Source organism: Triticum urartu, chromosome 1A (genome assembly GCF_056163025.1).
Source record: "Triticum urartu cultivar PI428250 chromosome 1A, HENAU_Tu73, whole genome shotgun sequence".
NCBI classification, from domain to species: Eukaryota; Viridiplantae; Streptophyta; class Magnoliopsida; order Poales; family Poaceae; genus Triticum; species Triticum urartu.
In genome coordinates, this window is record NC_141873.1 from 44,568,166 (window position 1) to 44,581,500 (window position 13,335).

The window sequence follows — 13,335 nt, forward strand, 5'->3', positions numbered from 1 at the left end:
CGGCCGCAATTAAGACCTAGTGGGAGCATCTCAATCAAAAATCGGTCTTTCTGCTGCCCACTATCTTCATAAAAAATGCGCCAAATATTGTGGGTGGTGGGAGTATAAGTTGTTGATGTAATCCCCTACTCATTTGGGATATGAAATCTAAGGCATGTTCAGATAGCACAAACTTGTGCACGACTCCACCATATGATGGTGCGCTACACCTAGGGTGGCTCGTCGGATGGCAAGCTGGATGTTGGGCTGGCCCTAGGGGCCAGCGGGCCGTAACAATTCAGAAGGCCTCCGACTAACGCAAGGAACCCTCGCCAAGAAAGTCTAGTACCTTGGCAGGCACGCAAAGGACTCCACCGAGCATGGCTTTAGGTCAGTAGGATTCTTGTAACCCTAGGCCTCGTCCACCTTTATAAGGCGAGGACAGTGGATAGGTCAGGGAAGTCAACGTTTTGGTAGATAGTACCTCCATCCGGGTTTATTAGCCCCCCTTGTATTTTGGATCCAACTTTGACTTTCTATTTGACTAAAAACTACAAATTATATAACATGCGCTACACCTTGGGTGGCCCGTCAGATGGCAAACTGGATGCTGGGCTGTCCCTAGGGGCCAGCGGGCCGTGACAATTTAGAAGGCCTGCAACTAATGCAAGGAGCCCTGTGCAAGAAATCTAGTACCTTGGTAGGCACACCAAGGACTCCCCTACCGAGCATGGCTTAGGTTGGTAGGATTCTTGTGACCCTAGGCCTTGCCCCCCTTTATAAGGCGAGAAGATAGGTCAGGGCATCAACTTCATAGTCATTGTCTTGTAGATACTACCTCCATCCGGGTTTATTAACCCCTCTTGTATTTTGGATTCAACTTTGACTTTCTTATGACTAAAAAAATACAAATTATATTTTATAAAAAGCATATTGTTAGATTTGTATTTGAAAGAGATTTTTCATGGTATATTTTGTGTGACATATAAGTTAAATTTTATTAGTTAAAACTCATGTCAAACTTTGACCAAAAATAAAAGGGAGCCTAATAAACCCCGGACAGAGAGAGTACAATGGTGGCTTGCCTTCGCCAATCCATGGGAGGTGGATAAAGGTGAGTTTGAATCCATGAGATAAGAGAAATGGCATTTTATTAATATTTGAAGAAATGTTGAATGTCATTTTACTAATATTTAACGGATTTAATGACACCATAATTGTGATGATTCCGAAGGTAAACTCACTGGAGTTACTGTCACAATTCCGACCTATAAGCTTGTGTAATGTATTGTATAAAATTGCGGCGAAGGCACTGCCCAACCGCCTCAAAGTGGCGCTGACTTTTATGATCTTGGAGGAGCAAAGTGCCTTCGTTCCCGAAAGGTTGATAACGGACAATGTTTTGGTGGCATATGAATGTGTGCACGCCATTAGGACACACAAGAGGAGGAAACCATTATATGTTGTAAAGCTAGATATGATGAAGGCGTATGACAGGGTAGAACGGGATTTCCTTAATAAAATGTTGATGAAGTTTGGCTTCTCTAGTCACTGGACGGAGATGGTCATGAGGTGTGTTAAAACAGCAAAATTCTCTGTAAAGATGAATGGATGACTCTCCAACAGTTTTGTCCCTTCAAGAGGGCCTCGGCAGGGAGACCCCCTATCCCCATATCTTTTTCTTTTTGGTGTGGAGGGGTTTTCGGCGCTGCTAAGGAATGCACAAAGGGAAAGGGAAATAAAGAGAGTATCGTTTGGGAGCAACAGCCACTGTTACTCATCTTCTCTTTGTAGATGATAGTGTGGTGTTTCTAGAGGGAACTCAACAAAACTTTGCTTCACTCCGAGCCATTCTGCAGGACTATGAGGTTGCCTCAGGTCACAAAGTTAACTTGCAGAAGTCATCAATATTTTTTGGTAAGGGGAGCACGGAGGAGAGTAAAGAGGACCTCAAACGGGTGATTGGGATAGCTTCCGAGGCCTTAAGTGAGAGATACTTGGGGCTCCCTACGGTGGTAGGGAGATCCAAGGACGGGACTTTCAAATATGTCAGTGAGAGTGCACGTGAGAAGGTGGCAGGATGGAAGGGCCAAGGGCTCTTCAAGACAGCAAGGGAGGTACTTGTCAAGTATGGGCTCCAATCTACGCCGACTTTTACTATGAGCTGCTTTCAACTCACCAAAAGAATGTGCGGGAACCTTTCTTCTATCTCTTCGAACTTCTGGTGAGCCGTTTTTTTTCTTTCACGCGAGTCACGGTTTTGCTTCCGCGAAAGGCATAGTTGTGCTTTCGCGAGAAGCATGGCTGTGCCTCTTCAGAAACGAAAAAAACGCGTTTTCTCTTTTTTTTTCCTTCCACGCGAGTCACGGTTTTGTTTCCGTGAGAGGCACGGTTATGATTTCGTGAAAGGTACAGGCATGCCTCTTTCAGAAAGGAAAAAAAACCCGTGTTTCTGGTTCGGTTTTTTCGTCTGTTTTTTTTCATGAAAAAAAATTTCGTTAAAACTTATCAACATGGGATCTAGTTTTGAAAATCTTGACATGAGGAATCCAACGATGAAAGAGATTCGAAGACGCACGGTTTAAAAGATAAAACGTTTTGAATAAACGGATCTATAAAAAAAGAAAAAACTTTCAGGTTATGACAAATGGCGCACATGCAGCGCGCCACTTGTCACAATCTGGAAAGGTTGAAATGATCTTTACAATGAGTACTCCTCGACTAGTGATTTCGGCTAATATTGCTAGCGGGTCCTTAAGCGTGGAACAGGAGCTCCGCGTGGCTCCTGTTGTTTTCTTTTTTGAGGGGTTGGCTCATGTTGGCTGATGTTGCCTAACGCGAAAAATAGTCTCATCCCTTTTTGTAGCATCTTTTCTAATTGGATGCGCCTGTAGGCCTTGTTTATGTGTCAACGGCCCAAATTCTAAAAGAAAAAGTGTCAAGGGCCCAAGCACAACAAGTAGATCCACAAAGGAAACCCCTAAAAAAACCAGACGCCGAGGAAACCCTCGCGCGCCTCCGCCGCCGACCATGGCGGGCGCTCTCGCAATCGCCGCCGCCGCTGGTTCTTACGATCGCGATTGGGCGGGGCTGCCGGAGGAAATACTCCTGATGTTCATGCAGGAGCTGGAGATCCCCGACCTCGTCCGCTCAGGTGCTGTCTGCGCCTCGTGGCATGCTGCTTACCTAGACGTCCGCCGCCATCGCTTCCCCCTTCCGATCCCCCGGAATCAGCTGCCCTGCCTGCTCTACGCATGCCGCGATTCCGCCGCAGACGGCGCCGTCGTATGCTGCCCCTTCACCGGCGATTCCGTCCGAGTCCCCCTGCCGCAGCCCCCGCTCACCCGCCACTCCACCATCGGCTCCGCGCACGGTTGGCTCGTCACCGCTGACGAGGCCTCCAACCTCCACGTCCTCAATCCAATCACGGGCGCCCACGCCGCGCTCCCGCCCATCACCACCCTCCACCATGTCGAGAGCTGTACCGACGCCGAAGGCCGCCTCATGTACAATGTCTTTGAGGGCGGTGATCCGGAGCCGATCCCCTTTGACACGCGCGAGGCCAGGGATTGCATGTACCACCGTGTTACCCTCTCCTGCAGCCCGGCGGCTGGGAGCGCTTGCATCGTGCTGCTGGTGCACATGCCAGACGGCGAGCTCTCTTACGCCCGGCTCGGTGACGAGCGGTGGACGTTGATCTCGCCCGACGACCACCAGCTCATGGGCATAAGTTGGGGCTTCATGGACTCTTTCTACAATCAGGATGATGGTTTGTTCTATGTGCTTCGTAGCCACAGATCGGTTTTCACCCTAAATTTCAATGGCCCATTCCTTGTTGTTAAAAAGATCATGCGCAGAGATAGGAAGGGAAATGATCCTTCTAGCATGTACATCCTGCAAGCTCGAGTAAATAGCATAAAACTACTACTTTACAGGCTAGGGTTCCAAAAAACTACCGAATTTTAATTTTTCTCAGATAACTACCAACTCAGGGGTTGGCTGTTTCAGAAAACTCAAATCACCGAGTCTTTAGTAGTTGATCACGATTATGACAGTTGGGGCCCACAATTTTGTTTGACCGTTTACTTTGACCATTAGCTTACAAAGGGGGCCCACCTGTGAGTTTTCAATCAGGTCCCTAAAGGTTTTTGCAAAAAGCAATCGGGTCTCCAGAGGAGATGCGCCTGCTGCAGCCTGCTCGATCCCGAGCTGCCTGCACCGGCCGGCGAGCCACACGCGTAGTGCCTCTCCTGCCGCCATGCTGTGCGCGTAGTGCCTCTCCTGCCGCCGTGCAGCCATGTCGTGCCTCGCCTGCCGGCATGCCGTGCCGTGACTCGACTGCCGCCGCGCCGTGCCTCGCCTGCGGCCGCGCCGTGCCTCGCCTGCGGCCTCCGTTATCCCCTGCCGCGAGCTCCTCAAGCTCGACGTGGTCGTCGCCGGCTTGGGAGGGGAGGCGGCGGCCAGCACACAAACGCCCCCCCATGGCGCATGCGGTGACCACGGGCAGAGCCCCATGGCGCGCGGCGACAACCACGGGCGAAGCCCTATGGCGCGAGTTGACCGCGGGCGGAACCCCATGGCGGCGGCGCGCGGTGGCGACCACCCATGGTGGCATGCAGCGGCGACCACGGGCGGAGCCCCATGGAGGCGCAACAGCGACCACGGGCAGAGCCCTTTGTAGGCGCGGCGGCGACGGTCCAAGGACCCGATTGCTTTTTTAAATGATTCCAAGGACCTGATTGCTTTTTTAAAATATTATAGGGACTAATCCGTAAAAATCTGTGGATGAGGTGCTGACATGTGGCCCCCACAAGTCAGTTAACAGTCAAACAAATGGTCAACCAAACGGTGCGTTTAGTGGCGGGCCCGACCTGTCATAAACATGTTTAATTTTTTTAATAAAGAGGATTTGGGGTTTTTTGAAACAGCCAACCCCTGACTTGGTAGTTATCTGAGAAAAATTAAAATTCGGTAGTTTTTTGAAACCCTAGCCTGTAAAGTAGTAGTTTTATGCTATTTACTCTGCAAGCTCCATGGGGTGATATTTTGCAAATATGGAGGTGGAGGAGCTACGTCGATTCATCAACACCCGTGGAGCTTCCTGGAGATCTGCTAGGTCACAACGAAGATGACATAGACCGGTATATTGAGCTGAGAACAACTGAAATAGAGATCTATAAGGTTGACCTTGAGAACCAGACACTTGTGAAGATGACAAGCTTAGCAGGTCATGCACTATTCCTTGGTTATAATAGCACCATGTGTTTTGCCACTAAAGATTTTCCAACATTGAAGCCAAACTGTGTCTATATCACGGATGACTCTTATGAGTATGTCAACATCGGTAAGCATAACTGGGCGAGAAATCAGAGTTTGGGATATAGAAAACAAGAGTCTGCAGACTTTTGATAGTGATTTGCTTACTAATTCCTGGATGAACTGGCCTTCTCCGGTTTGGGTAACACCCTCCCTTTTCTAGTAAGTGACTTTTTATTTAGTGATGTGTCAGGACCCAACTGAAGAATCAACAGCAGTCCGGCTAAGTTTAAATTCCCTGCCGTTGGCGCGAAGCTTCCCGGGCCGTCCATCGCCCATCGGACGCTCTTCTTTCGCTCGTACCGCTTCGCGTAAGGAGAAGCTCTGGATCGCGTCGAAGTGGCATCGGACGGCTAGCCGCAAGGCTCGGGTCGCTGTTCACTTTCCGGCAAGGACTTACAGCGTCCCACTGCTTTTCGTTTTACTTTCTTACTTTTTCTCCAATTTGTAAGGCTATAAAGCCAAGGATTCCTGCTCGTTCAAGGGCATGAAATTGTTAGGGTTTCCCCTTTCCGCCGCGAGTGTTCCTGGCCGGCCATAGATTCCTCTTGGCTTGTACTAAAACTCTCTGAATTAAGCCAGTAAATTGAGCTAGTTTGAGTGGAATCCTCCCCCTTTTCTCTGAATATTATTCTTCAGACTCCTCTGGGTCTGACAAGTGGTAATCAGAGCAAGGTTTCTCCTTGGCTGCGCGAGATCCGGTGCCGAAGTGGAGTTGGAGGCGCCATAAAATCCTCCACTTCTCACCGGCGACGTTGGGCGGCGGTGGTTCTCCGGTGGCGATTGGCGGCGGTGAGAAATTCGATACAGGTTTGGGCGCGGGAAGAGGTTGCAGAAACACACCGTCTCTGTGGTAAAATCCCTCCCTCCCTCCCAGATCCGGTGTACTTCTGGAGACGCGGCGTTGGCGGCGGTGCTGGCGGCGGCAAGATCGAAGGCCAAGGTCGGCTTGCAGCTCCGGCTGTGGTAAAATTCCTCCCTTCGCCGGCTGATCACACACAGCGAGGTTACTCGGCACTCTGCCAGTTCTAAAAACCCTCCCTGTGTTCTATTGGTGCAAGCATGACGGGCCCTACGGATTCCTCCTCTACTGCAAACCTGGAGCTCCAATCCTTGCAACTAGATGTCAAAACCTTGCAGCAGAACAGAGAAACAGACAGACAAGACTTTGAGGATTTCAGAGACCACGTTGCTACAAATTTTCACTCACTGCAGAAAACCTTGAGTGAATTGCAGGGCTCTCTGAACAGCTTCATTGCGGGCTTTCCCAAACCCAGGGAAAATCCTCCAAGCCCTCAACAGATAGCACGAGGTAGTGGCCAACAACAGCAAACACCACAAGGCCCAACTCATGCACCAGCGGCTGTCCTTCAAACTCCCCCAACTATTGGTTCTGCAACCTTAGTGGACAAAAACACTGGCAAAGAGCTGAACTTGGATGGAAGCAACAAGGCCCCTTACAGTCATCCACACTTTGCTGCTAGTAAACAACCTGTTCCTGAAACCAGAGCACCCACTATTGTAAATCAAACTCTGAATGCTCAGCAGATAGTGCAGCTGGACCTGGAGCAAGTTGAACAAGTCCCACAAGAAACCAGAGGTGGAATAGGGCAGAGAGACCAAGGATTGGAAAACAGAAGACCTCTACCAATAGTCAAACCAGCAAAATACAACATTCCTGAATTTGATGGCACTGGTACTGATTCCTGGATACAGACTATTGAGTTGTACTTTGAGGCTGTTAGAACCCCACTGGAGCAGAAAACAGAAATTGCAGTAACATACCTTAAAGGCCCTGCAATAGAATGGTGGAGAGGTACTGGAATTGTACCTAACACCCTGCCTTGGTATAGGTTCTGTAGGTTCCTGGGTGACAGGTTTGCAGAAACCTCTGTTTGTGTCAATGTGAAATCCTTTCATGCACTCACCCAAACAGGATCTGTAAATGACTACATCCTCAAATTTGAGCAGGCCATGAACTTGATGAGAAGAGATAATCCTGCTCTGCCCCAGGATTACTACAAAACTAGTTTTATCTCTGGACTACATGACAATATACAACACCATGTCCAGTGTCATGAACCTGCTGACTTACAAAAAGCAATCTGGCTTGCGAGAAGAATGGAACAAGCACAGCCACAGAAGAAAACTCTTATACCTAACAACAGTTTGCCTCAGGTGAGAAGGCAGTTGCAATTTGATCTAGGAAAACCTGGACCGACCAACACAACTACAATCATTCAACAAGCTAGAATGAAGGGCATATGCTACAAGTGTAAAGAACCTTCCTGGTCATAAAAAGGTCTGCAAACTGGCAAATCAAGTTCAGATTCAAGCACTACAAGCTGCTTGCCCTGATGATGTTGAACTGGTCTACTATACTGAAGTTCTGGATGAAACTGACATCCCTCCCCTTGTGGAAAGTGATGATACCCCCCTCCAAATCTCTATGCATGCTCTTATGGGTATCAAATCAACTAAGAAGCTCAGTTTTACAGTCACAGTCATGCTTGGAAACACTCTAGCTACTGCCCTCATTGATAGTGGCAGTACTGCTACATTCATCACTCCTAAGATTGCCCACCTAGCTAATTGTGCTCTCACTCCCACCAGAAAAAGGAAAGTGGTGGTAGCTAATGGAGAAACTCTCTGGTCAGAATTTACTGCACTGCAATGCCCATTCTCACTACAAGGAACACAATTCTCCACTGATCTCAGAGTACTACAACTTCAGGGTTATGATGTAATCCTGGGGGCAGATTGGATGGCTTCCTTCAGCCCAGTAGAGTTGGATTTTGATGAAATGCATGTGAAGATCACTCTGAAAAATGGTGAAAAGAAAATTTTCAAAGATGAGAGCCTACCTTCTGTAGCTGTGCAGGAAGAAGAAACTATAGAGGATTTCTCTGAAGAGCCTGTTTGTGGAGCTGTCTTACTCTTGAACAGAATTGTTGTTCAAGAACCAGTAGACACTGTAATTCCTGCTTCGGTCCAGCTGCTTTTGGACAAATACTCACCAGTTTTTAGCACTCCAACTGATCTCCCTCCAAAAAGAACTATGGATCATGCCATACCTTTCACTCCTGAGGCCAAAATAATCAACCAGAGACCTTACAGACTTCCACACCACCAGAAAGATGCTATGGAAACTATAATCAAGGACATGATCAAGACCAAAGTAATCAGGGATAGTTCTAGCCCTTACTCTTCCCCTGCTCTCCTTGTTAAAAAGAAGGACATGACTTGGATATTGGTCAATGATTTCAGAAAAATTAACCAACAAACAGTAAAGAACAAATATCCAATCCCTATCATAGAAGATCTCTTGGATGAGTTGAAAGGTGCCACTGTATTTACTAAACTGGACCTAAAAAGTGGATATCATCAAATCAGAATGCAGGAAGAGGATATTGGAAAAACTGCTTTCAGCACCCATTGTGGCCACTATGAGTATTTAGTTATGCCCTTTGGACTTACTAATGCTCCAGCAACCTTTCAGCTGCTAATGAACACAATCCTGGCACCTTATCTGAGGAAATTTGTGTTGGTTTTCTTTGATGATATCCTGATATATATACAGCAGAAATATGAAAGAGCACTTGCTCCATCTACAACAAGTCCTTAAAGTTTTGCAATCCAACCAACTATATGCAAAAATGAGCAAATGCACATTTGCACAACCACAGGTGGAGTACTTGGGCCATATTATAAGGGGAGATGGAGTAGCAACTGATCCTTCCAAGATTGAAGCAATCAGCCAGTGGCCCACTCCTGAAAATGTAACTCAGCTGAGAAGTTTCCTTGGCCTCACTGGTTATTACAGGAGATTCATCCAAAACTATGGATTTATCTGCAAACCCCTGTTTTAATCTTTAAAAAAGGACAACTTCGGATGGGAGAAGGAGCAACAGGAAGCTTTCAACGTACTGAAGCATAAAATGACCCAAGCCCCTGTCCTGGCCTTACCTAATTTTTCTCAACCTTTCATCCTGGAAACAGATGCTTGTGCTTATGGAATTGGGGCTGTGCTCATGCAAGAGGGCAGACCAATCTCCTACTTCAGCAAAACCATTGGCCCTAAGGCTGCTGCCCTTTCAACTTATGATAAAGAGGCCATGGCCATCATTGAAGCATTGAAACATTGGAAACATTACTTTGTTGCTTCTTCATTGATTATAAGAACTGATCAGCGGAGTTTGAAATACATACAAGAACAAAAGCTAACTGAGGGCATTCAACACAAGTTACTGGTCAAGCTATTGGGTTACAATTTCAAAATTGAATACAAACAAGGCAAGAATAATAAAGTTGCTGATGCTCTTTCTAGAGTGAAATACAGGTTACAATCACTGGTTGCTACTCAAGTGAAACCTGCCTGGATAACTGAAGTTATCTCAAGTTATACCTAGGATCAAAGGTGCAAGGACCTTATGGCACAACTTGCAACTTCTGCCACTGCTGTTCCTAATTATGCTCTTCAGCAGGGAATTCTGAGATACAAAAACAGAACAGTCATTGGCCAAAATTCCAACCTCAGAAATCAGTTGGTGTCTGCTCTACACAATTCTGAACTGGGGGGGCACTCTGGCCACAGAGCAACATATCAGAGAGTTAAACTCCTCTTTCACTGGCCTGGCATGAAGCAATTCATTGTGGATTATATTAAACAATGCCCCACATGCCAAATCAACAAACCAGAGCACTGCAAGTATCCTGGACTGCTTCAACCTCTCCCGGTCCCAGACTTTGCTTGGTGTCACATTAGTATGGATTTTGTTGAAGGCCTCCCCACCTCTCAAAACAAAAATATGATTCTAGTTGTGGTGGACAGGTTCACCAAATATGGGCATTTTATTCCAATGCAACACCCCATCACTGTCAGTACTGTGGCCAAAGCATTCACTGATAACATCTTCAAGTTACATGGACTACCTTCAGTTATAGTCACTGACAGAGATACCATCTTCACTAGCAATCTTTGGCAGGCACTGTTTAAAAAGCTGGGCATAAAACTGCACATGAGCACTTCCTACCATCCTCAATCAGATGGCCAAACTGAGAGGGTCAATCAATGCTTGGAAAACTATTTAAGATGCATGGCTTTCCTGCAACCTAAGAAATGGATGAACTGGCTCTCCTTAGCTGAATGGTGGTACAACACTAGTTATCATACTGCTCTACAGATCACTCCATTCCAAGCACTATATAACAGGCCTCCCAACATGATCTCTGAAGCAGCTCTCTACCCAACTGAGCAGGTCCAAGAATTTTCCTCTGTCCTCACTGCTGAACAAACAGCAGCTCAGATCAAGGCTAATCTGCTGAAGGCCCAAACCATAATGAAGCATTATGCAGACAAAAAGAGATCTGAACGAACTTTAGAAGTGGGTGACATGGTGTACCTTAAACTTCAACCCTACAGACACACTACATTGAGTGTCCATCGCTGTCTCAAGCTTCACTCTAAATATTATGGCCCCTTCAGAATAACAGAGAAAGTTGGCCCAGTGGCTTATTAACTACTGCTACCTGACGATTGCAAACTGCATCCTACATTCCATGTCAGCCAATTGAAAAAGCACCTGGGGCCACAAGCAATTCCAAACCCCAGACTGCCACTCATCAATACTGATGGTACCATTCTCCTGGAACCGTAAAAGCTCTTGGAAAGGAAACTTATTCCCAGAACTCAAGGAGATATCCAAATACCAGTAGTGCGCTGGCTTATCAAATGGTGTAACATGGACGAGAAAGATGCTACTTGGGAGGATGCAACGTTCATACAAAAGGTTTTTCCTGGATTTCAGCCCTGAGGACTGGTCTGAAGTCGTTCGGGGGGAGTTGTCAGGACCCAACTGAAGAATCAACAGCAGTCCGGCTAAGTTTAAATTCCCTGTCGTTGGCGCAAAGCTTCCCGGGCCGTCCATCGCCCATCAGACGCTCATCTTTCGCTCGTACCGCTTCGCGTAAGGAGAAGCTCTGGATTGCGTCGAAGTGGCATCGGACGGCTAGCAGCAAGGCTCGGGTTGTTGTTCACTTTCCGGCAAGGACTTACAGCGTCCCACTGCTTTTCATTTTACTTTCTTACTTTTTCTCCAATTTGTAAGGCTATAAAGCCAAGGATTCCTGCTCGTTCAAGGGCATGAAATTGTTAGGGTTTCCCCCTTCCGCCGCCAGTGTTCCTAGCTGGCCATAGGTTCCTCTTGGCTTGTACTAAAACTCTCTGAATTAAGCCAGTAAATCGAGCTAGTTTGAGTGGAATCCTCCCCTTTTTCTCTGAATATTATTCTTCAGACTCCTCTGGGTCTGACATGATGCCACTGTAGACATTGCATACTTGTTCTTGGCTTTGATTATTGTCAATTTATTTGTTCTATTAAAGCTTAATAATTTGAGTTTTTGTCCCATGATTATATCAATCCTCTCTATATATTAAGTTATGAACTTTTCCCTATGTATCGCTGGATAATTTTTGGCTTGATTATTGTCATTTTTTTGTTGTACTATAGATTGATATTTTGAGTCCTCCCCCCCCCCCCCCTCCAAAAAAAATCAAATCAATTGTTTGTATATATTAGTTCCTATTTATTAGTGGATAACAATTTTGGGTTCTCTTAACGCCATTCCATTAATCTCTTGTTAGAGCCACGTAGTTTATGTAAAGACCAGTCTAATTCGCGTTTGGCACCAGAGTGAATGACAATAACTTCTATTCGTTTTGGCACCAAAGTGAAGGACAGTAATGACAACTTTTCATGTGATTTAAGTTTAACAGAACGCCACTAACATAAGGTTTACACACTTGTATTAAGAGCTCAAATCTTGTATGCAGTGTTATGTAGGAAATAACCCGTTTTTCAACGGTAATATTCTTACTATTTGAACTAGTCATCAACCCGTGCAGATGGATGTGTTAAAATTTTCAGCAATACATTAACTGTAAAGGAGGTTTATTTTAACACAAGGACGTGCTTTAAAAAATTATTACAGCTAAAAACTAGTACGGCCACTTCCTATTATGTCCAAGTTGTGGTCCTTGTCAATTTCTTCGCACCAAGTAAATCGATCTGTTATACATGCTAAGCTTGTGGGGCTAGAATTGCATAACTGATCCCTACATATAATTGCATAGAAAATCCATCACAATAGATGTGAAAGCAATACAGAGACTAACATTATTTGTTATTACTGCTGGGGAGTGGGGATAGTACTCATCTTTCTCCGCTGGATGCACCATCCGAGTAAAAATAGACACCATTACATTTTCTCTACACATTATGCAATGGAACAGGGGTAATAGAAGAAAGGGTCCCGTCAAAACCTTATTAAATTATTAAGTCTAGCATGTTTCTCTCTGTTTTAACACACCATGGAACACATGAATCAATTTATCTTGGGAGAAGGGAGCACTCCTGCAAGGCATAGTATGTATGTATATAAAGAAAACACAGTAAAATTCAAATTGAAGTAGCACCCAGACCTTTTTAGCATTTTACATTTAGGGCAAAGCTAGCGTGAATATCGTACAGCTAATATTTGGAATCACATCAACGCAATAAGCTACATAAATAAACATGGATATTTATATCTTTATTGATTAACCTCGAAAATCTGTATGGCATTCAGTGTTTACTAAATAGAACAAAATCTTAAAATGAATTGTACAGTTAGTGATTATCATCTGTAGAAGTCCTGCAAAATTGTTGTAAAAGGCAATCTCACTAAATATAACAGCATCTTCTGTGTATAAACCTCATGCTCTTAACGGCTTGAACTTTTGCATGATAAAGCACAAATGCTCCAGAAAGATTGGCCAATTAGATCTCACTGGTCATTTAGAATCATATATCTAGTCTCTCACTTGCTTGAGTCATGTGGAACACCATGGCTCTCCCTGTTCTCAAACATTAGATCATCGTAATGAAGCAATGATAACATACCTGAAACAAAAGATGATGGCCTAGGAACAATCAAATAAGGTTCCCCACACAGTTTAACATCCATACCTATTATACTGAACTTCCTTGATCATTGTGGAAA

General features: G+C 45.6%; 2 protein-coding genes across 2 annotated transcripts; both read left to right on the plus strand.

Moving 5' to 3' along the window:
* The first annotated feature begins 2,968 nt into the window (after positions 1–2,968).
* LOC147989842 (uncharacterized) lies at positions 2,969–3,945 on the plus strand. Its single transcript, XM_087536314.1, has one exon. The coding sequence runs from the start codon at positions 3,010–3,012 to the stop codon at positions 3,943–3,945; it is 936 nt and encodes a 311-aa protein (XP_087392440.1). The 5' UTR covers positions 2,969–3,009.
* A 2,412-nt stretch (positions 3,946–6,357) lies between these two features.
* Positions 6,358–9,704, plus strand: LOC147989843 (uncharacterized). The gene is made up of 5 exons (XM_087536316.1): positions 6,358–7,111; positions 7,232–7,473; positions 7,598–8,842; positions 8,982–9,074; positions 9,177–9,704. The coding sequence occupies exons 1-5, from the start codon at positions 6,358–6,360 to the stop codon at positions 9,702–9,704; spliced, it is 2,862 nt and encodes a 953-aa protein (XP_087392442.1).
* The last annotated feature ends 3,631 nt before the right edge of the window (positions 9,705–13,335 follow it).